The sequence below is a fragment of the Ooceraea biroi genome, chromosome 1 (assembly GCF_003672135.1).
Source record: "Ooceraea biroi isolate clonal line C1 chromosome 1, Obir_v5.4, whole genome shotgun sequence".
NCBI classification, from domain to species: Eukaryota; Metazoa; Arthropoda; class Insecta; order Hymenoptera; family Formicidae; genus Ooceraea; species Ooceraea biroi.
Window position 1 is genome coordinate 11,570,067 of NC_039506.1, and position 19,814 is coordinate 11,589,880.

Below are 19,814 nucleotides of genomic sequence, written 5' to 3' on the forward strand. Positions count from 1 at the left end.
GGCTATGAAACGGCGGACATCAACTATCTTGTGTTTGTATGCTCCAAGTATGATGATATTAGAAAAGATTTGCACATGAAATTGAATGAAGTTGGAGCAAGTAGTCCGGATTGTGTGTGGAGCTGGTTACGAAAAGAGGAATTAAGTACTTTGAGAGTCGTTTATGAGTTTCTTATGAAAACTGGAAGAATTATATAATTGGCAAGCGCAGCGTATATTAAAACAGAGGCGAGATGTATATGTATGTGCCATAGCTCACGCGGGATATACTAACCCCCCCCCCAAAAAAAAAGTTTTAAACACATAACTTTTTTTCTATTTAAGAGCGACGATGTTCTTTTTCGCATTCGTATTTTCATTAAAATATACAATACATTAAAAAACTGTCAACTCGAAATGTATGAAACATTTATAACTCTGGTGAGTAATAGTTTTCATTTCCAAATAATACAATTTTATACCATAAACGGAAGAACTTTTTATTTATAAGTAATACTAATTTATTTCGCAATAGCGAAATAGATAAATTTTTACTTTCAAATAGTATGATATTTAACATTGAATTATACAGAACTTTTTCTTTTTAGGTACGTCGATCCAGTGATACCAGGTGTAAATACGGATAAATATTGGCAATATAAAAACGCAGGTAGTTTAGATACATATTAAACAAGAATTTCTATAGAGGAGAATTTAGATTTTTTATTACAATATTTAGCAAAAAGAAATTAAAACCATGGCTGGTACTATAAGACAACTAGAGGAACGTCAACTTCCTGCAGAAGTAACGATAATGCTATGGTCACCAAAAATGGATCTTTTAGCAATTAGTAATGTGAAAGGTTAGTTTTTATTGAAAAGCAGTTTGTTCAAATAACTTTGTTAAGACTTTGTAATTTTTAGTTAAAGTGTGATAACTATATTCATTTGTTTTTTTTTTCTTTTTAATCACTTAGGCAGTTTTTAGAGGACTCTGTTATCATTATGTAAAATATTACAGGTGAAGTTGTCCTTCATAGGCTCACGTGGCAAAGAGTATGGTTACTGAGTCCACCGGATGAATCCGATGTCAACGCACATTTAGCATGGAGACCAGATGGAAAGCTTCTCGCAGTGTCCTATGAGATCTCAAACTTGCTCTATCTCATCGATATCGAAACTAAAAATGTCATTCATAAAACAAAATTGCCGACAGGCGATACAATTGCGTGCATCAAGTGGTTGTCGCTGTCCAATATGGAACACGAAAGTACATTGACGAGTGATAGGGCTAATATACCCACTGGTGATTACTTGCCAGCCCTGCCCAGTTTAATTAGAAGTTACAGCACAGAACCGGAGCGCAAGGAATTCCTGTCCAATACCTTAGACATGCTTTTTGTATGTATCATAAGAGATAATTATTGTCAATATGACACTTACAGCTATGTGATAAGAATATCACAACTGTGTATGCTTGTTGCAGATTGGTCAAAAAAATGGTGTAGTACTGATGTACATCTTTGGTATGTTCTATTGTAGCACTATAAATGTAGGCCATGGACCAATTTTACAGATCACAGGTGGATCTGGTGATCCAATATGGATCACGTGGAAGGATAATGATTGTATCAAAATAACCAGAGTATCTTGTTCATTGTTCGAAAAAAACACGGCATTCCTCAAGGTATCTTACATACAATTTTGCAATCACATTTGTAGTAAAGATGTCAGAAATTACAGTAAAGTATTACGCACGCTAGATGATATTAAAGAATGATATTGAATCATCAAAGCCTATTTTCGTTCAGGTGGCGCAGATTCAAGCCAACGTAGAATGTTTGAAGGACTACCTCTCACGTACCTTAATGGCTACTTCTGAAGCCTGGGAAACGATACTTCTTGAAATGGATGAGAAACTCACGCGATATGCGGAAGCAAATCCACCCGGTGGAATGGCTGCAGATTTCTTGGAATTACTGATGATCGGCATACCTTCAAAGAACTTGGAAAATTTTCTACTTCGGGATCTCACTGAGAAGGGCTTGAAGAAATTTGGGCATAGTATTGAAATGTGTTACAGTAACATACAGGTATCGTAAGAAGTATGTAAAAGCTGCGACGTACGTTTCGAGTATGTTAAACTGAGTATTTTTACAGAAACTAGTCTCGAAAAATTTAACTAGCGTTGGTATGGCTCTAATTTATCAATTAGCCGAGTTGAGAGGATTGAGTAGAGTGGGCGGCACGTATGAGGCATTGGGGCTACATGACGAGACACTTGTAACTAACGCCATTAATGAGTCCGAGGCTTTCCTGGCTAAATTATATGAGATCGAGCAAGTTATAGACCAAAGTATGCGCAATTATAAGGCGTTCTTTCGGTATGGAATATATATGTACGCGCGTGTGTGTGTGTGTGTGTGTGCGCGCGTGTGTGTGTGTATTAGGGGCGCAAATTTATATGATGCTTTTTTTGAAAAAATATACTCTTTATTTTCTTTCTTTTTTTCGAAAATGATACAAAATAATAGCCAATATTTCGAAGATTAACACGTTTATTATTTTTCTGTAATGAAAGCTCAATTTCTTCAAAAAAAGAATCATCGAAGTAATTTGTGTCTCTAATATATGTGTATGTGTGTGTATGCATGTATAAATTAGAAATTAAACAATTAGTTAATTTATTATTTGTATGTTATTGTTTTATTTATTATTATTATTATAGATGGTTATACGTAGCTATTCTTCAACTGACGGATGAAAGAGTACCATCAGAAGTGAGTCGCGTAAGTCAGCAGGAATTAATGTTTATTGCTGAATTTCTAAATGGCTTCGACAAGACTGTGCCAACGGTAGATAGCAGAGCAGCTGTAAATCTAGAAAAATTAGGGCAATATCTGCGCCATGAGAATTTGCAGACTCGTTTGACTCCGGAGGGAAGTGAATGGGCGGCTATGCTCAATACGAATAATTGCCTGCACAATTACGCACACGTAATAAAGCAGGATTTTAACTTGTCCTTACTGCAGTCCTATGCGAAATTGATCACCGCGATAGAGAATGTCTTTGCAAAAGCGTATCAGGGCCTGCTCGATCACTTTGTAATGATCTCGACTTCGTTACCATCATACGCATCCCTCGTATGTTCGCAAATTGTAGCGAGTGAACGAAGTCTTCTGCTAGCCATGAGTAATACCGATAGCAAATTTCTGAAGCTTTGCAACATCGAATACGTATCTACGGAATCTACCTTCCTCAGTTCAAAAGTGATCACGATAAATTTAGATCACAAACAAGGTTGGTAGTACACCCCTGGAACGATCGTAAGACTTGAGACTTACATGTTTATTATAGAATATAATTCAATAATATTTTTTAATGCATATCTTTTACATTTAGGAGAACACCCAAGAGAAAGCTGCGATATCACAATAGCGGATTTGCAATTTTATTCACAAGATTATCTCAGTTTACTTACGTTAAACAAACAAATTCGTACATCGTCGCTGATACAAGTGCCATTGCGTGATATACCGATCGTTGAGTACCGAGATGACAATACGGCAGTAGTTTATTTAACCGATGTCATTGGTGGGACGTGGCCGAGACCGTTTCAAGGAATATCCGCTAGACGATTAGCGGTCAGTGGTCCCCGAAAAGTAGCTGCCATTCTGAATGAAAATAATAGGAAAATTCGATTACTTGAGACTGAAGCCGAACCAGAGGATGAGGAAGACGATGACGAAGAGGAAGCACGACTTTTGGATAATATGATGGATACCACGCCTAGCGTAAACTTCTCTACGGAAATAACGAGGAGCAACTTGCAAGAATACTATTAATACAGTAAAGACTTAAAGCAATACAGATAGGAGATATATTTCAGGTATGTGTAATGTATGTATAAAAATTTTTATATAAATCTATTTAAAAAAACATGGATAATGATTTGTTAACTAAAAAGTTTTAAGTCATATCAATATATATATATATATATATATATATTATTTGTCCTAAAGTTCGACTTTGATTTATTATTATATATTATCTATTATTATAATATCCAGGTTTTTTGAAAATGTGATATTTAACATATCCTTACTATTTATCATTTTTCTTTTTAATATAAAAATTTTGTTTTGGCTAATGAAAAAATATTTCATGCCGAATCCAATCGTGTATAACAATGTCACATTGCAAAAGATGGATTGTTGAAAAATAGATGAAAACAACTTCATATGCGCGCTATCCGTAGTCTTCTACCCCGCTCGATACATCGCCATATGTGTCGATACGTTCTCTTAAACTTTCTCATGATAAGGGATGACTATTAGTACAGATACGCAGTATATGTTACGATATAATATTTCAATATATAGCAAGTACAGTAATGATGAAACTGATCTATACAATAATAATGTTTCTTAACATTTTCGTTGAAAAATGAAAGAGTATATACACATTTTGAAAGTAAACCTTTATTTATGAGAAGCGTGTATCAAGAGACACGGTAGTAGTGTTTGGCATAAAATCAACGATTAAAGTATGAACAGTGAAACTAACATAACATCTCAGTACTCTCTACTCAGTAACTGATATTGATTTCAAATTATTTACTATTTATATTATTAAAGTGCATATAAATAGACTATATCACAATTCAACACTAAACCACAAAAACCATCAAATGTGAGAACTTTGCTATAGTGACCTTGATCATTTCATCGTAAAGAAGCAAGTTTATGTCTGCAAATATCTTAGATACGTATCATAAGGATTAGTTGTATTTCATTATATTTATATGGAGCTGATTTGCCGCGTTAGACGAACACTGCTGCAATTTTTCCGTCATCATGTTACACAAATACTTATTATAAGCATCATGTTGTACAGTGATTTGCTGTATTATGTTTTTGAAATATATTATATCTAAAATCTTATTAAAAGTTAAATTTAAAACACGCGATTAATAAAATAAGATATTAATATATTATAAAAGTACATATTTAACACATTGAATGCCATCGGTGACTCACGCTGAACTTTCCATTCAGACCGTTTTGATAATTTCATATAAGAAAAAACATTACCATGAAATATTTCATAATATCATTCGCTAATACATAATTGTTATGTGTAGTGCAAAAAACTCATAAAAAATAACTAAAAAAATTTTGTTTTTATATTATACATTATACAGGGTGTTTCAGAAATAGATAACCAAACTTTAAGATTATATTCTACTCACAGTAAGGATGAAAAAAAGTCATATCGACATAGATCCGGAAATGCTTCCTTTCCAAGTTATGAACACTTTTTATTTACAACAAACTTTGATAAAAAAAACGTTTCTCATTGCATTGATGCAGAAAATAATTTCTTTTCGCATCAATGCAAGCCATATCGAAGTTTCATGGATTGTCAAAAACGTTCAAAAATTCCTAGGGACATTTTAAGATTCTCATTTATGATACTCGTGTTGCTACTGTGGACGTACTAAATTGTATTATCGCTTTGTGTGACAAAATACGAAATAATATTGCAGGAAGTTTTGAATATCTTCAACAATCTATGGAACGCCAATCTGAAGTATTTCCAGCAATTTCTTTAATGAAAATGTCCTTTTACCAAAGTTTGTTGTAAATAAAAAATGTTTATAACTTGGAAAGGAAACATTTCCGGACTTATGTTGATATGACCTTTTTTTCATCCTTACAGCGAATAGAATATAATCTTAAAGTTTGGCCACCTATTTCTGAAACAATCTGTATAACGTATATTATAATATATTACTCTTTCTTCTTCTTAATTATTTTTGTAGTCTTATAAATGTTTCATAAATAACTCATGGAATGAAAATGAATGGAAAGTGAAAATGCGACACCCAACGTGTTAAACACAATCTGATCTAAAAGTAAAATCTAAGGTATTTTTTCAGGAATTTTTACGAACATTTTATATTTACATAATATATAATACACTAATGTACAATTGATCTATTATAATTAGAACCTATTGCATTGCCTGTTCATTGTGCATTTGTTTAAATACTTTGGGAAAATCAATGTCGAGGGCAGTATTATCGATCCCAACATTTTCGATGCCTGACGAAACACCAGGTGTATTATTCGACGTATAACGTGCTGGAGAACTTTCTCTGGACTCTTCCAAATCTGTAAGAATTATTAAAAGATCATGTCTGATTACACGAATATATTTACACGAATATATTTTTTTACATTAATTATTAATTTCTATAGAAAATTTACCGAAGAATCTTTGATTTTTCCTTCTCTTAACAGTGATAATTAAAAGAACGACGGCTATAGCAACCACTAGTACCATAACAGCACTCATACCCCGCAATAAGTTTGTCTAAAGAAAACAATATTTTAATAAAATGTAATATTGCAGTTATCCTTGTACAAATTAGGACAGGAGTTACCTCAAAATCAGATTCCCAGACTTGTTCCCAATCACTTTTAACTATTAATTCAATGGAATGGATTCTGAGTTGAGAATCGTCGAGTAAGCCTCGAGAAACACACTTGTAAAATCCAGATTCCGCCGTGGATACGCCCTATAAAAAGATCATTAATGTAATATTATAAATCTAATTATGATATATAACATTATATATTTATTGAGACAGTTGTATAAATGAATTGCTGTTTAAGAAAACATATTGATATTTTCAAAAACCCTTACTTTGATTTTAAGTGTGCCAGTCAACACCTCATAATTATATTTCTTTTCGTTTGAAGGATTTCCTGGGCCAATAACATCATTATTCCCAAATTGCCAAAACATAAAACGGTGATGTTCGTCAATGCTTAAGCAGGGCAGTTCAGCCAAGTGACCAGCCGTCACTTCTTTTACTGTTACTATATCGCTTGCAGTTTCAGACTTTTGTAAAAGAAATAATGAATAAAAAAGTATAAAAAGCCACATTGTTACCTGAAAATAATGTTCTGTTTACAAAAGTACAAATTTTAAAAAAAGTCATTAAATATAATGATAGAGAATATCCCAGATTACAAGGGATTCTAGCGGGATTGTATGTCTTTTTCTATGTTGATTTGTTCGAAAATTTATGTTTAAAAACCGATGCGTTCACTATATCGCAATTTATTTAAAAAAAGCTAGAGATAACGTATATTTTTATGTATAAATTATATAAGATAAAATAAGAATATACACTCAAAAAAATCCGAAAGTTTTACAAATGTGTTCAGCATATTACTACACATCCCACCGAGACCAATGTTAGCACACTGTCAGATGTTACTATCTTTCCCCTCCTCTCTCTCTCTCTCTCTCATATCCCATAATTACATTCTAATTACATTATTCACCTTTTTTTTCCACAGCTGCTAATGCTGCAAAACCAGTTTGTTCTTCACAGATGGTTGTCGCAATAATTACCCAATGCACAATGCTAGCCTTAGAACACCATCCCGACTAAATGTTGTATAACCGTAAAACGGACTCTTACGTGCAGTTGCTTATTGCTTCTAACTTGGCTATATAATTGTATTCACGGATGAATGTTCACGGAACATTAACATAAATTAGTAATTTTACACTGCTTCCCTTTTCTTTCATTCACTCTCGCGAGAAGTTTCTACGAGTACCGCCACGAAATTATTTATTTTTAACTCTTGTCCTATTTGGCCTTGTGCAATACTATTTATAGTAGAGTTACTGTACTTCATAATGCGTGTTTTCAGATTCTGCTATGAGGGAATGTACTGTTTATCTTGTAGAAAGGCTCTTGATGGTGTTATATGTTTGATTTAAAGTAATAGGTACACGAAATATTCATATATTTTTCATGTAATTATAAATACGACAATCCATACTGTTGTTCAGCAATAATGTTAGAACGAGGAGTAAACAATTTATAAGAACAATAAGCATAGCAGCATTCAACCATCTAATTATTGGACACATATAACATATATTTGTCAATTCTTATTGATATATCATGATACATACATTTCTTTAGGAAATTTGAAATAAGTTGGAGCTCATCCATTGTCAGTATCTGGACTGATATATCAAGTGAATGAAAACGTCTACTGCCAATGCAGGAAGAAGTAGCCAGAACGGTGCCAATACCACTTTGGTTGGTAGTGACCAGTGCGGAGCTTCCAGTTTTAGGCAGACCAAGATTTGAGCGCACAGTTTCAGGAGCACAGCTATCATGTACCATGTCTGAAACATTTTTTTATTCTTATAATACATTGAAACTTTAAATTTTCTTATTTTCTTTCTTAGATAAAATTGGGAATTGATTATTGTCCTTTTAGACATTTCCTGTCTTCTACATTCCTATTAAATGTCTTATAATTTTAATTTAATTTAACTAAATTTAATTTTCATTATTATAATACATTGAAACTTTAAGTTTTCTTATTTTCTTTCTTGGATAAAATTGGGAATTGATTATTGTTCTTTTAGACATTTCTTCTACAGAGAGGAACCTGAGAGCGACCACGCTGCCGTTTACGCCCATATTTTTGCATTGAGAAATTTGAGAAATACAACACCGAATGTGAACTTACATTCCATTTAACATGCACATGCACATGATTTTATAATGACAAAAGATCATGTGCATGTTAAATGGAATGTAAGTTCACATTCGGTGTTGTATTTCTCAAATTTCTCAATGCAAAAATATGGGCGTAAACGGCAGCGTGGTCGCTCTCAGGTTCCTCTCTGTCTTCTATATGATATCCTCTCGCTTTCTTTCTGTCTTCTATATTCCTATTAAATGTTTTATAATTATAATTTAATGTAATTTAATTATGCATGTATGCACAAGAACAAACCAAAATATGTTTTGCTGAAGAAAAATGCTGTAGCTGTAGAAAAATGTTTTGCTGAAATGTTAGATAATAAGGTTCGCACAATGTTCAGATATACTCACATTTCGATATAGGCTATTAACACGTCCATTTTTGCAGTGCGAAATCATGTTGAAGACTATGTAGATGAGAAGAATGTTGTCGTAGAGCCACATCGGAATGAAAATGATGAACCAATTCCATTGTATCCTTTGATCGAGTCTCAGAACGAGCAAGATTAGAAATATCAGTAAATTGAACCACGTGAATAATGCACGATGCAGAACCGCCATGGAAGACTTCTATTTAAAGGTAATAACACACGCGAACGCGACTCCGAAGAAGATCAGGCATTCATGTACGAAAAACGAGATGTTTTGACAGTTCTAACCTCTCGCGAGTCAACAGCATGAGACATTATCCTTAGTCATGCTGTTTTATCGACGGAGTCACCAATAATTGAAAGATACGACTCGCGACGTTTCTCTACGGCTCATTCCTATCTTCATCAAATTCTTCTTTATCTACTTCTCCAATTTTAATAAGGTCACATAAAAAAACATATACAATGGTCCACATAAATTATGACAACCAAAGGCTCTAAAAATATTTATATTTTTATAAATTTATAATATATTTATAATATTTTTCTACAATGTTACAGCCCAATACTTTTGAGTCAGCAAACGTAACAATTTTTTATAACTTTATTTCAAGCGTTTTTATAATTGTGTGTGTACACGTATGTACATGCGTATGTATACGTTAAAATAATTATATCTTGATGATTAAATTCTAATTAAGAATAAGATAAAGACTAAAGAATAAACTATACCTGCAGTTATATACTATTTCATCGCATTAAAAATTAGCATTTTTTATCGTGCGGATATCTATACATATAAAATCCCTATTCTGTCTGTCGTTGAATTGATTGGGTACTTCCCGACATGCTAGAAACACCAAATGTCGCATGGTGATAGGGGTTCACCCCCAGGTAATGGGAAAATTCTTGAAATCTTTAATTTCAACAATGATAACGCCTGGCGTAGACAGGCGTTTCCCTAGTTTATAATAATATGTTACACATTCCTTGTCCTTGTAACAAGACACGCTCGAATACATTAAGCAACTGCAACACTGTATCCTTGAAATATTACAGAAAAACGGCGGCTACTCAGCAGATTCTTATCGGCACAGCCAATAGTATCATTCGTACAAGAAAACGTCATCATGAGATCATGGAGCTATTGCAGTTGCGTATCCCAAGGATGCGTGCCATGAAGACAAAATTTCCCACGACAAATGAAAAGAAATAAAGGAAAAAGTGCCAGAGAAAAATAAAAAGAGGAGAGAGAATAACAAGGAGAAAAGAAGGAAAGCGAGATAAAAGTTTATATTTCATTGTTTTATAAATAAAGTTCTATTAATTTATAAATTAATGCCTAATATTACACAATTACAGTCTTACACAATTCTTATCTTATTTTCTTGATATATATGTACAGTTTGTTATTGTGAGACAATAGCTTTGATATATTATATTGCGATTATTACAAAGTTTTGCAGATTTTTGCAAGGTAGGAGAGATAAAATAATAAAAATCTAAAAAGTGTCATCATCTCATTTTTTTCCACGAGAAAAAGACTGGAACGTTAGTTACATCACTGCAAAGTGATTATCGTACGAGCCACTGTTTATTGATATATATTCGCAGATACGTCGATCTTTCTTGCTACTTATTACTGCTGTCTTCTGTTGATAAATCGACCGCAAGTAGCTTATCGATCCAAGTAATACGGTTACCGGACATTCGAAGATTCACGGAGATTCGTCGGCATCCTCGAAGTTGGAATTGAAAAATATGAACGCCATAATTGATTCTGAAGTACGTATATCTTGTATGAATAGAAATGAGTTGGCTTATACCTGCGAGCAAATCTAATCTGCGTAAACCTTCTTTGAATTCTCAGGACAGGAAGATAAATAATCACGTTCTCGTCGCCATGCGAAATGTTTTTTCAAAATAATTTTTCTTTAGGAAAATGAAAATTCAACAAACTGCGCATGTAAATTTATAGCTCCGTGTTAGGCGTACAGTACACGTCAAGTGACAGAATGACATTTTTCTCATCGAGGTCATAGACACGTCAACCTACAATTTGGAGTAATTCCAAAGCAATTGTTTTCTCGTAACAAACGAGATTTCGACACGGCATTTCAATTCAGTCCTTTCTATATTTTGATATCGAATATTTTTCTCTCTCTCATAAGTCTTTGAGTATATGCGAATAATGAATTACAATTTTTATATACTTACATTTCATTATAGATAATTATAATAACAAATTTCTAGATAAATGTCGCATTTACTTCCTATTTTATTTTTGCATCGCGTACAACCCGCGAATTATTATTATTATATTTACGCACGTGAAGTTAGCTCGAGTTTTTTTTATGAAATTACGCACGCACACACACGCGCGCGCGCGCATAATTGTATAATTTTATATAGGACATAATTGTTACATTATATGTAACAATTACACTATTAATGTAGTGGAATACTTGAAAAACAATGAAAAAAGTATATTTTAACTGAAACACGGCAAATAATTTCTGGTCTTTTTAACTTTGCAAGTAGAAGATGTCTTTTTGTTTGGCAATTGGCAGACCATTTCATATCCATCGACACATGGTTATTTGGTGTACGAATCGACCGATGACAAAACCGGATGCGCCTAGCTCAACTTAATAATGCGGCTTTAGTAATATGGTTATAAATACTTGCGCCCGATAACTGCTATCCCGAAAATGTGAGAAGCCGAGTCTATTTTAACGTATCGGCGAGTCTGTAAAGCAGTGCCGTTTTGCTCGTTGACCTCACGTCCTCGTAGACGCCGCCGAGACGTCGTTTCGTTGTTAGCGAGTCGAGAAGTCGCTTAAAGTGAGGTCTATAATAAGAATTTAAGGTATAAAACCATAAGAAATTCACCAATCACAGTCGATTTCTTTCTCCACGTTCGATCGTAATTGGTCAATTTCTTACAGCTGAAAACTTAAATTTTATACCTTAAATTCTCATTGTAGAACTTGCTTAAGGTTACAGTCCCGCACGTGATCGCGCCGACTGCTCCGTTTCGCATAATCGCATTGCGTATCCAGTTATCCACCAGGATTTCTGGCACTTGGCGTCGTCCGTGGGGTTTTTAACCTCTCTCGCGTTCACTCGTGTTCCCCGTGTGCCCACGTGTGTCCCCCGGTGACGATGTCAAATGTACGAACCCTGGTAAGTTTCAGACTGAACAATCGCGATCTCACGAATATCGTAGAAACAGTGTCGAAAAAACATTGATGTCGTTAAAAGTTAATCTACATTGCTGTACATAAAACAATAGATTTTTTCCCTTTTAAGAGTGAGTTTTAATAGAGAGCTTAGTATTTTGATCCACATCACCTGACCTAATTTCGAAACTTTAGATGTTTTGTGATACTTTTTACGAAATCTCTTTTTACGAATTCATTTTTTGCAATTTTGAAACTTGATGTAAAAAAGTTTCTCTCAAATTAGGAACCTAGATAGCACAAGACGTCCTCAGGATCACGGTATGATCCAGAATATTCTGGGATATTTGTGAACTGTTTTCTTGTGTTATTAATAATTTTTTTATAAAAAATTTAATTGAAAAATGTCAAATATTGGAGTAAGACAAGTATTCTATAAATATCTACTGGACGTCCAGTGAATATACATGCCGTGTGTTGCACCTATGTTCAATATATTTATTTGGCAAGTTTACTCACTTTACCATACATATACAATTGTACATCCTGGATGTCCCCAGGGACACTCTTGTGCTGTTTCGAAAATCTGTGTGTAAAACATTTTGAGAAATATTGGGAAAGATAATACCTTCTAAAAATGGCAACTATAAAAATGCTGTTGCATCTCAAGATGAAATTTTATCTTTAGGTGCTTCCAATCCTAGCTGCAGTAGGGACAATAATAGTTGTAGGAGTGGCATTTAAAATCTATATATCCTGGAGCAAGAAGAAGAAGAAGTCTGTGCCAATATTGCTGGTTGATCCGGTAGTCAAATATAGCCTGCCTCTAATCGAGAAAGACATAATTAGTCACGACACGAGAAAGTTCCGGTTTGGACTACCAACACCAGATCACGTTCTCGGCCTGCCTATCGGTCAACACGTACATCTGACAGCGAAGATTGGAGAGGAGGTCGTGATACGTTCGTACACGCCTGTCTCGAGCGACGATGATCGAGGCTACGTGGATCTCGTCATCAAGGTAAGTGAAACAACGAGGTCACGGTCTACGTGATTAACGATGAGAATGCATTTTGACCGTGCGAGATTTTGCAGGTATATTTCAAGAATGTGCACCCGAAATTTCCGGAAGGAGGAAAATTGTCTCAGTACTTGGAGAACATGAAAATAGGGGATACCATTGACTTCAGAGGACCGTCCGGTAGATTGGTCTACAAAGGCAACGGAAAAATCGCCATCAAACTTCTCAGGAAGGAACCGCCCGTAGAATATAACGTCAAAAAGGTGAGTACGTAGTTGCCCATCAAGTATCCTGATAGGTAGAATTCTATTGTATTTTTGTTTATATTTATTTTTAAGTTTTATGTAGCTTTAGCAATTATGTAGACTTGTAGACGATAAAGCCTCTCTCTACGCTTGCAGATGATCATGCTCGCCGGCGGTACTGGTATCACCCCGATGTTGCAACTGATTCGTGCGATAGTAAAGGATCCGACGGATGAAACTCAAGTATCCCTGTTGTACGCCAACCAGACCGAGAAGGACATCCTGTTGCGGGATGAACTGGACGATGTTGCTAAAAAATATCCGAATCGAGTGAAGGTTTGGTACACAGTAGACACGAGCAGCGAGGGATGGTCATACAGCACAGGGTACATTAACGCTGACATGATCGAGAGACACACGTTCCCGCCATCGCCGGATACCATAGTATTAATGTGCGGTCCACCGCCAATGATCAATTTCGCTTGCACGCCAAACTTGGAGAAACTTGGCTACGACAGTAAATTACGATTCGCGTATTAATTGACTCACGGGCAAGATTGTAGTTTGCATCCAACCGAGACTTGTATGTTTTTAGCGTACTTTAGTAAAGTAAAACACGAGCCGTTGATGTCTGACTAAACACCTTAGTCGGTCCGTTTTAACGCGGGATCTTGAATGTAATGCGATGCTAATCGATGATCTTCTTTTCTGGATTTCCTCAATCCTGAGGTAGCCTTGCGGTTCCGTCTTTATTTTATTGTTTCCTTGGAGAAAATTCCTTCAATTACAGCGATTATAAGTCACCCCATTCAACACGTAAACTGGGTCTATATTTTAACTTGGTATAGCTCCATTTTATAATTTTTATAAAAAGTTGTTTACTTTCTTATAAATATGTCATTTTTAAAAATATACATTATCTTATAGATGTTTTTAATTCAATGGTTCTCTATTGAAAAGAGGGCGAAGAGAAACAAACTTTCATAAGCTTAAAGACAACACGTGAACAGTATTTGCTGATTACTACCTAAGGATCGAATTGTTTTTATTGTAGCAGTCAATAGAAGATAGTACGTTGTACGTAGTGCATGGATACTTATCTATCTATCTATCTATCTATCTATCTATCTATCTATATATATATATATATATATATATATATATGGATAAGTATCCATGCATATATATATATCCAACAATATCTACAAGACATAAAAACATCGAAGTTTGGAGCACCCTTTTTTTATTCTCGAGTCACAAGCTATATTTAGTTATAATCAATTTGAATAGCAAAAATCATAGAATTTAAGGGAAACTTAAAAATCAGATACGCAAGCATTTGCCTTATTACTTATTAAAATATACTTTGTTCAGCCGTACATTTGTGTTGTGTAAGAATGACCTGTATAAAGGATGGGGTGAATAAAGTATATTTGTTAGCATGGGATATTTAAACAACATATTGTATCTCAAAGCATTTATTAATGTTGAATCTCTATTGTGTCGTTATAAAAATTCTAAATACATGAAACAAATGCCTTTTTTAAAGTTTTAAGAATCTTTGTAGGAAACTGAATAGAATAGAATTCATATGTAAATATACGTTTGAAGAAACATGATGGAGTAATTACGCTTGTGTGTGTGACGATTATCTTTTTTTATCCATTGCAATGCTCCCTCAACGAGAGAATGACATAATGAGATTATAATTTATATTCTACATTAAGCACGTTAGTTAATTTCAACCTACACGTCGCGTGTAGAAAAAAAGAACAAGCAATCGTGAAATCGGGAGAGATAAAAATGTTTTTTTCTCTTTTAAATGAATTAACAACGTCCCCTGTCTTGAACGCGCTTCCTAGGAGCCGCACGCAAGATGTCATCTACACGTAGTATCATCTCCGCCGCCTCGGCCGCGCTTACGAGGACCTGTCTCTTGACTGCCCAAGATTCGGTAATTCCCAGTCGTTTCATACAACCGATTTTACCTAATTCCATGTCTGCAAAATAAATCGCAGAATAAATTCGTGCTCACATCGCGTCATATGAAAGGTACCATATTAAAAGAATTGATTATATATAATAAGAGATATTGTAACAATACTTTCAATGTAAATTTGAAGGAAACTTACCTAATCCCATCGTGTTACCGCCTAAATTATGCGCGGCCCTTAGCTCACTGACCAACTGTGCCGAATCGTAGCCAGCGTTATCGGCGATAACGGTTGGCAACTGCTGTAATGCGCGAGAGAAAGCTTCCATCGCGACCGCTTCCTTGCCCGGCGTAGCTGCGGCTGCTCGCATGACGGCGCAAGCCATAATCATCTCGCTGCATCCACCGCCGTAGACTATCCGTGATTCGCGCACTGTAGCGGCCAGGACGCAAAGCGCATCGTGCAGCGATCTCTCGGCCTCGTCGATGATTTGTTGCGTCGCACCGCGTATAACTACGGTGCACGCCTCGCCCAACGGAACCCCCGAGAATCTCAGAAGGGTATCCTCGCCTATCATCACCTGTGCGTGGAATGAGCAATCAGGTTCAACATAATTAAATTACGTACGCGATGTAATCGATAAAATATTAATTATTTCATATATTAAATCATTAAAGGCCACAATTATATATTATAATATTAACGACTTAATATTAATACGAGATGTATGTAAATAATATATGAGATAATTGCAGAATTGCAAAATTAAATCGTAAGTTTACCTGTTCGATAAGATCGCACTTTCCAAGCTTGACCAAATCCGGGTTGTCGAAAGTACTAACTATTTCACCGCCAGTGACTAGCGCTAGTCTCTCGATACCGTCGAAGTCGGCGTGCTCGATGGCCATAACGCCGGCATCGGCAAACAATTGTTCTGGATAATTGTAGATTAACTGTCTATTGATGAAGACGTTACATCCATGCTTCAAAATCTTGTCGACTTTATCCTGTGACAATTTTACATTATTTTTACTTTCTGAAAATTACTGACAAAAATTACCGTCATACGCAATTTTGATACTTTGCCTGCGAGCGTTTTGTTCTTCTCTATCGCTGATCACGGACAGCATGTTTTTTTTTTAATGAATTATAAGTGAATATAAATATCAAAAACTAGGTGTAACAATTTGGGACAAGGTGTCCCAAAACCACCGATAGTCATTTTGAGAGAAGATTCTATGGAACATTCCAAGACAAGCAATTTGAGTACGAAAATGTTATGGATCTACAAGTTTTTAAATGGTAAGCGATTTACAAATGACAGAGGTGAAATTCTGCGCGCACAGATATGTCGAAATTTTATACAGCACAGATGCTTCCATAAATTCTTGTGACATTATTGAAATTATTCTTCAAATGATTAATATTAGTAATTAATTAAATAATAAAGCAATTATACAAACATTAATAATTTCATGTTTTTTTCATATACAGGGTGTTTCCTAAGTAAGTAGACAAACTTAAGGAGGATATTCCTTGGCTTATTTTAAGAAGAAAAGGTCATATAAACATATGTCCTAAACTGCTTTGTTTTCCAAAAAAAGTACATTACTGTTTTCGTTCACTTTTCGGATAACGTGCTTTAAATCCAGTAGATTTTTTTCTATGGGGACAGCTTAAATCTTTAGTTTACGCTACACCTATTCAAAATGAAGATCTCAGAAATCGCATAATAGATGGATGTGAAAGAATATGTAACACTCCAGGTATTTTTGAGCGTGTACGTCAATCAATGGAAAGGAGAGTTGAGGCGTGTATCATGGCTGCAGGTGGACATTTTCAGCAGTTACTGTGATGTTATTATTTTTCTTTTTAGTTACTATTTTCTTTTTCGTTATAATTTTTCTTTTTGGTTACTATTGTTTTTCATTTGTTTCATTTGCAATAACACAAACTGTTCTATAATAAACGAAAAGTGAACGAAAACAGTGATGTACTTTTTTTTGGAAAACAAAGCAGTTTAGGACATATGTTTATATGACCTTTTCTTCTTAAAATAAGCCAAGGAATATCCTCCTTAAGTTTGTCTACTTACTTAGGAAACACCCTGTATATTTGTACATTGCGTACGCATAATTAAATTTAAAAGAAAATTCAAAAAATAACCAGATATTATGATTATGATGCTAAACAGGGCTGTCGACATTACCATATTCTCGTATAGTATTTCGACATATCTGAGTGTGCGAAATTTTAGTTTTTCTATCACTCACGAACTTTAAGTGCTTCCCATTAAAAAACTATTATAACATCGATATTTTCGTCTGAGAATGTTCCATTGAATCTGCCCTGAAAAATGGTTTTCAGTAGTTTTGGGACATCCTGTATATTCAATATAATGCAGGATCATCCGTAATCCAAGGACGAGTATCAAAATTGGAATATTCCGCCAGCCACAGATAATGGTGTTAAAAATGTATGTAAAATTGAGAAAAGGTAAAGTTTTACCTTCATCTTTTCTTTCTCCGCAGTTTCTAACTCAGCGATTTTTGCCATTGAATCTACACGAACTCTGGAACCAAACACCTGTAAACATAATGCATACATAGTTAGATATTTATCAAGCTGGTAAAAAATATACATATATGTACAGAAGCACATACCTTGATCTTGTCCGTGTCCATAGATGTATTAGCAATGAGTATACGCGCATCTGATACTTTTTGCGGTTGATGAACACCCGGTTTCTTGTCCAACAAAAATCCTTGATCCAAGAACGAATCAGCGAGCGTTGCACCGCGTTTTTTTATAACTTGTATCGCGGAGAGATTACCAGAACCCTTAAGTCGCAGGACCGCGTCGACCGCGAGTTTACTGAAGTGCTCTTTATGCTGAGACAAGATCTTGGAGCTCAGCGTCGTGCGCGCAATGTTCAGCAGATCCTCGCGGAAACGCTCGGGATCGGCAGAGTTGTCCGCGGATGCATTTTTCAGAGCTTCGATCGCGACATTTGCGGCGTTCCTCCAACCGCTAATGATGGTCTGCGGATGAATCTTCTGGTTCTCAATCAATTTCTCTGCCTCTCGCAAGAGTTCGGCGGCTGTAAGAGGAGTGAGAAGAGACACTTGATCATGCTTAATCAAATAAAAAATTCAAGTTGACAGAAATAACATCACGCGTACCGAGAATAGTGACCGAAGTTGTGCCATCCCCCACTTCATCGTCCTGAACACGAGACATGTCAACCAGAATCTTGGCAGCGGGATTGTCAACGCCAACGCTCTTGAGAATAGTGGCACCGTCATTGGTGACCTGTACCTGTCCCGCGGATCTGCCGTAAGATACAAGTATCTTGTCCATGCCTTTAGGACCTAGGGTGGATTTCACCAAGTCTCCAATGGCAATAACTCCAACGAACAGGCTTAGCCTAGCAATCTCTGCTTTCTCCTCCTCTGCCTCGGGTTTGAAGATTCGCACTGGATTCAAGGAGGTCTTGCAGCAAAATAAAATGACAAATTAGTTCATAATATAGATCCATATTTCAAATTCGTCATTTAAGCAGATTTAAAGCAGGTTCTACCCGCTTGATGAGAACTAAAGCTATAAAATTTAAGCTTTAAAATTTAAATCATAAGAAGTTGATTAATCACAGTCGATTTCTTACAGCTTAAAGCTTAAATTTAAACTTTATGTCTTTAATTCTCATTGTAGAAACCACTTAACGTGAGATGAGATGTATATCTCCACGACGGTTCTTAACACGGTGAACGTGCGAAATCGGTTTAACCAATTGGAAGAATCGGTTTCTTCAGATCTCACTACGCGTGCACGTGTGTGTAATGCAACTAAGATTATTGCGTAAAAGTGATCTGTTCTTCTTGTTATATACTTTGGTCACCCATGTGCGCCATTGTCATGCTGCCAAGAGATCTCCCGAATTCGCCGATTCAGAATAAACCATTAATATTTCACGCTATTTCAATGTCACAAAAACTACAGAAAATACGTATAGTTACCATTGTGAATTAAGTATAAGGAATACTTAATTAATATTCTTCTTCGAGAGAATCACACAAATCCTGAATCAGAAATTAGAATCGTCAGCGAGGATGCACGACGTGCGTTCGCGATTTCAATGACCGTCGCTATGCCGCTTAGCCATGTAACATCCATGCGCGTTTCCATAACGTGTTTGGTTTCCTCTTCTACGCCGCTGATTCGCTAGAATCTCGGTGATGCGACATAAGAGCCAATCAAGATTTCAAACAGAAAAATCAATATATAAATGGACCAATTAGAGAAAAATCTGAAAAGATCGTCATGTATTTAATCGTACAGGTGCGAAGTTGACTTTAGCATGACGGCGTTCCTGAATTTAATTCCTTTTAAGTCCTGAATCGAACGTGCCCTACCATGTAGATTAAATACGAATGATCTGAATAGTTAAAATGCGTACGAATGATAATTGACTGTATAGAAAACGGAAACATTATAT

At 35.3% G+C, this 19,814-nt stretch overlaps 5 protein-coding genes and 1 long non-coding RNA gene across 16 annotated transcripts; 2 read left to right on the forward strand and 4 right to left on the reverse strand.

Annotated features, from left to right (window-relative positions):
* Window positions 1–22: 22 nt before the first annotated feature.
* LOC105280918 (anaphase-promoting complex subunit 4) lies at window positions 23–6,889 on the forward strand. Of its 5 annotated transcripts, XR_003407314.1 has the most exons (13): window positions 23–241; window positions 325–420; window positions 588–842; window positions 1,001–1,380; window positions 1,466–1,666; window positions 1,791–2,072; window positions 2,140–2,363; window positions 2,708–3,279; window positions 3,382–3,868; window positions 5,804–5,908; window positions 5,992–6,157; window positions 6,397–6,581; window positions 6,747–6,889. XR_003407314.1 is itself a non-coding variant. In XM_026974183.1 (11 exons), exons 4-10 carry the CDS (start codon window positions 737–739, stop codon window positions 3,822–3,824), a joined length of 2,208 nt encoding a protein of 735 aa, XP_026829984.1. In that variant the 5' UTR covers window positions 24–241; window positions 325–420; window positions 588–649; window positions 698–736; the 3' UTR covers window positions 3,825–3,868; window positions 6,747–6,889. The 5 variants fall into 5 exon arrangements, 3 of the variants coding, with proteins under 3 accessions (XP_026829984.1, XP_026829983.1, XP_011340088.2); XR_003407315.1 differs by lacking the exons at window positions 5,804–5,908; window positions 5,992–6,157 and having other exon boundaries at window positions 24–241; XM_026974183.1 differs by lacking the exons at window positions 5,804–5,908; window positions 5,992–6,157; window positions 6,397–6,581 and having other exon boundaries at window positions 24–241; window positions 588–649; window positions 698–842.
* LOC105280917 lies at window positions 5,924–8,116 on the reverse strand. 2 transcript variants are annotated; one of them, XM_011341785.2, is made up of 5 exons: window positions 7,981–8,116; window positions 6,691–6,939; window positions 6,428–6,562; window positions 6,252–6,357; window positions 5,924–6,155 (listed from the first exon to the last, which is right to left on the reverse strand). In XM_011341785.2, the coding sequence occupies exons 2-5, from the start codon at window positions 6,931–6,933 to the stop codon at window positions 5,995–5,997; spliced, it is 645 nt and encodes a 214-aa protein (XP_011340087.1). In that variant the 5' UTR covers window positions 6,934–6,939; window positions 7,981–8,116; the 3' UTR covers window positions 5,924–5,994. The 2 variants fall into 2 exon arrangements, with proteins under 2 accessions (XP_011340087.1, XP_011340086.1); XM_011341784.3 differs by lacking the exon at window positions 7,981–8,116 and adding an exon at window positions 7,338–7,632.
* Window positions 7,904–9,294, reverse strand: LOC105280916 (transmembrane protein 60). The gene is made up of 2 exons (XM_011341783.3): window positions 8,918–9,294; window positions 7,904–8,199 (listed from the first exon to the last, which is right to left on the reverse strand). The coding sequence occupies exons 1-2, from the start codon at window positions 9,125–9,127 to the stop codon at window positions 8,023–8,025; spliced, it is 387 nt and encodes a 128-aa protein (XP_011340085.1). The 5' UTR covers window positions 9,128–9,294; the 3' UTR covers window positions 7,904–8,022.
* Window positions 9,295–10,237: 943 nt separating this feature from the next.
* Window positions 10,238–11,277, reverse strand: LOC105280921. The gene is made up of 2 exons (XR_894203.3): window positions 10,764–11,277; window positions 10,238–10,676 (listed from the first exon to the last, which is right to left on the reverse strand). It is a non-coding gene; the product is annotated as an uncharacterized LOC105280921 (long non-coding RNA).
* LOC105280919 (NADH-cytochrome b5 reductase 3) lies at window positions 10,585–14,999 on the forward strand. 4 transcript variants are annotated; one of them, XM_026974205.1, is made up of 5 exons: window positions 11,669–11,806; window positions 11,937–12,123; window positions 12,808–13,140; window positions 13,215–13,403; window positions 13,542–14,999. In XM_026974205.1, the coding sequence occupies exons 2-5, from the start codon at window positions 12,103–12,105 to the stop codon at window positions 13,923–13,925; spliced, it is 927 nt and encodes a 308-aa protein (XP_026830006.1). In that variant the 5' UTR covers window positions 11,669–11,806; window positions 11,937–12,102; the 3' UTR covers window positions 13,926–14,999. The 4 variants fall into 4 exon arrangements, with proteins under 4 accessions (XP_011340089.1, XP_026830006.1, XP_026830007.1 ...); XM_026974206.1 differs by having other exon boundaries at window positions 11,687–11,806; window positions 11,925–12,123; XM_011341788.3 differs by having other exon boundaries at window positions 11,687–11,781; window positions 11,925–12,123.
* Window positions 14,850–19,491, reverse strand: LOC105280922 (T-complex protein 1 subunit beta). 3 transcript variants are annotated; one of them, XM_011341789.3, is made up of 7 exons: window positions 19,336–19,491; window positions 18,502–18,811; window positions 17,983–18,419; window positions 17,828–17,905; window positions 16,102–16,326; window positions 15,518–15,899; window positions 14,850–15,385 (listed from the first exon to the last, which is right to left on the reverse strand). In XM_011341789.3, exons 1-7 carry the CDS (start codon window positions 19,336–19,338, stop codon window positions 15,213–15,215), a joined length of 1,608 nt encoding a protein of 535 aa, XP_011340091.1. In that variant the 5' UTR covers window positions 19,339–19,491; the 3' UTR covers window positions 14,850–15,212. The 3 variants fall into 3 exon arrangements, with proteins under 3 accessions (XP_011340091.1, XP_011340092.1, XP_011340093.1); XM_011341790.3 differs by having other exon boundaries at window positions 18,502–19,249; window positions 19,336–19,490; XM_011341791.3 differs by having other exon boundaries at window positions 18,502–19,237; window positions 19,336–19,488.
* Window positions 19,492–19,814: the final 323 nt, after the last annotated feature.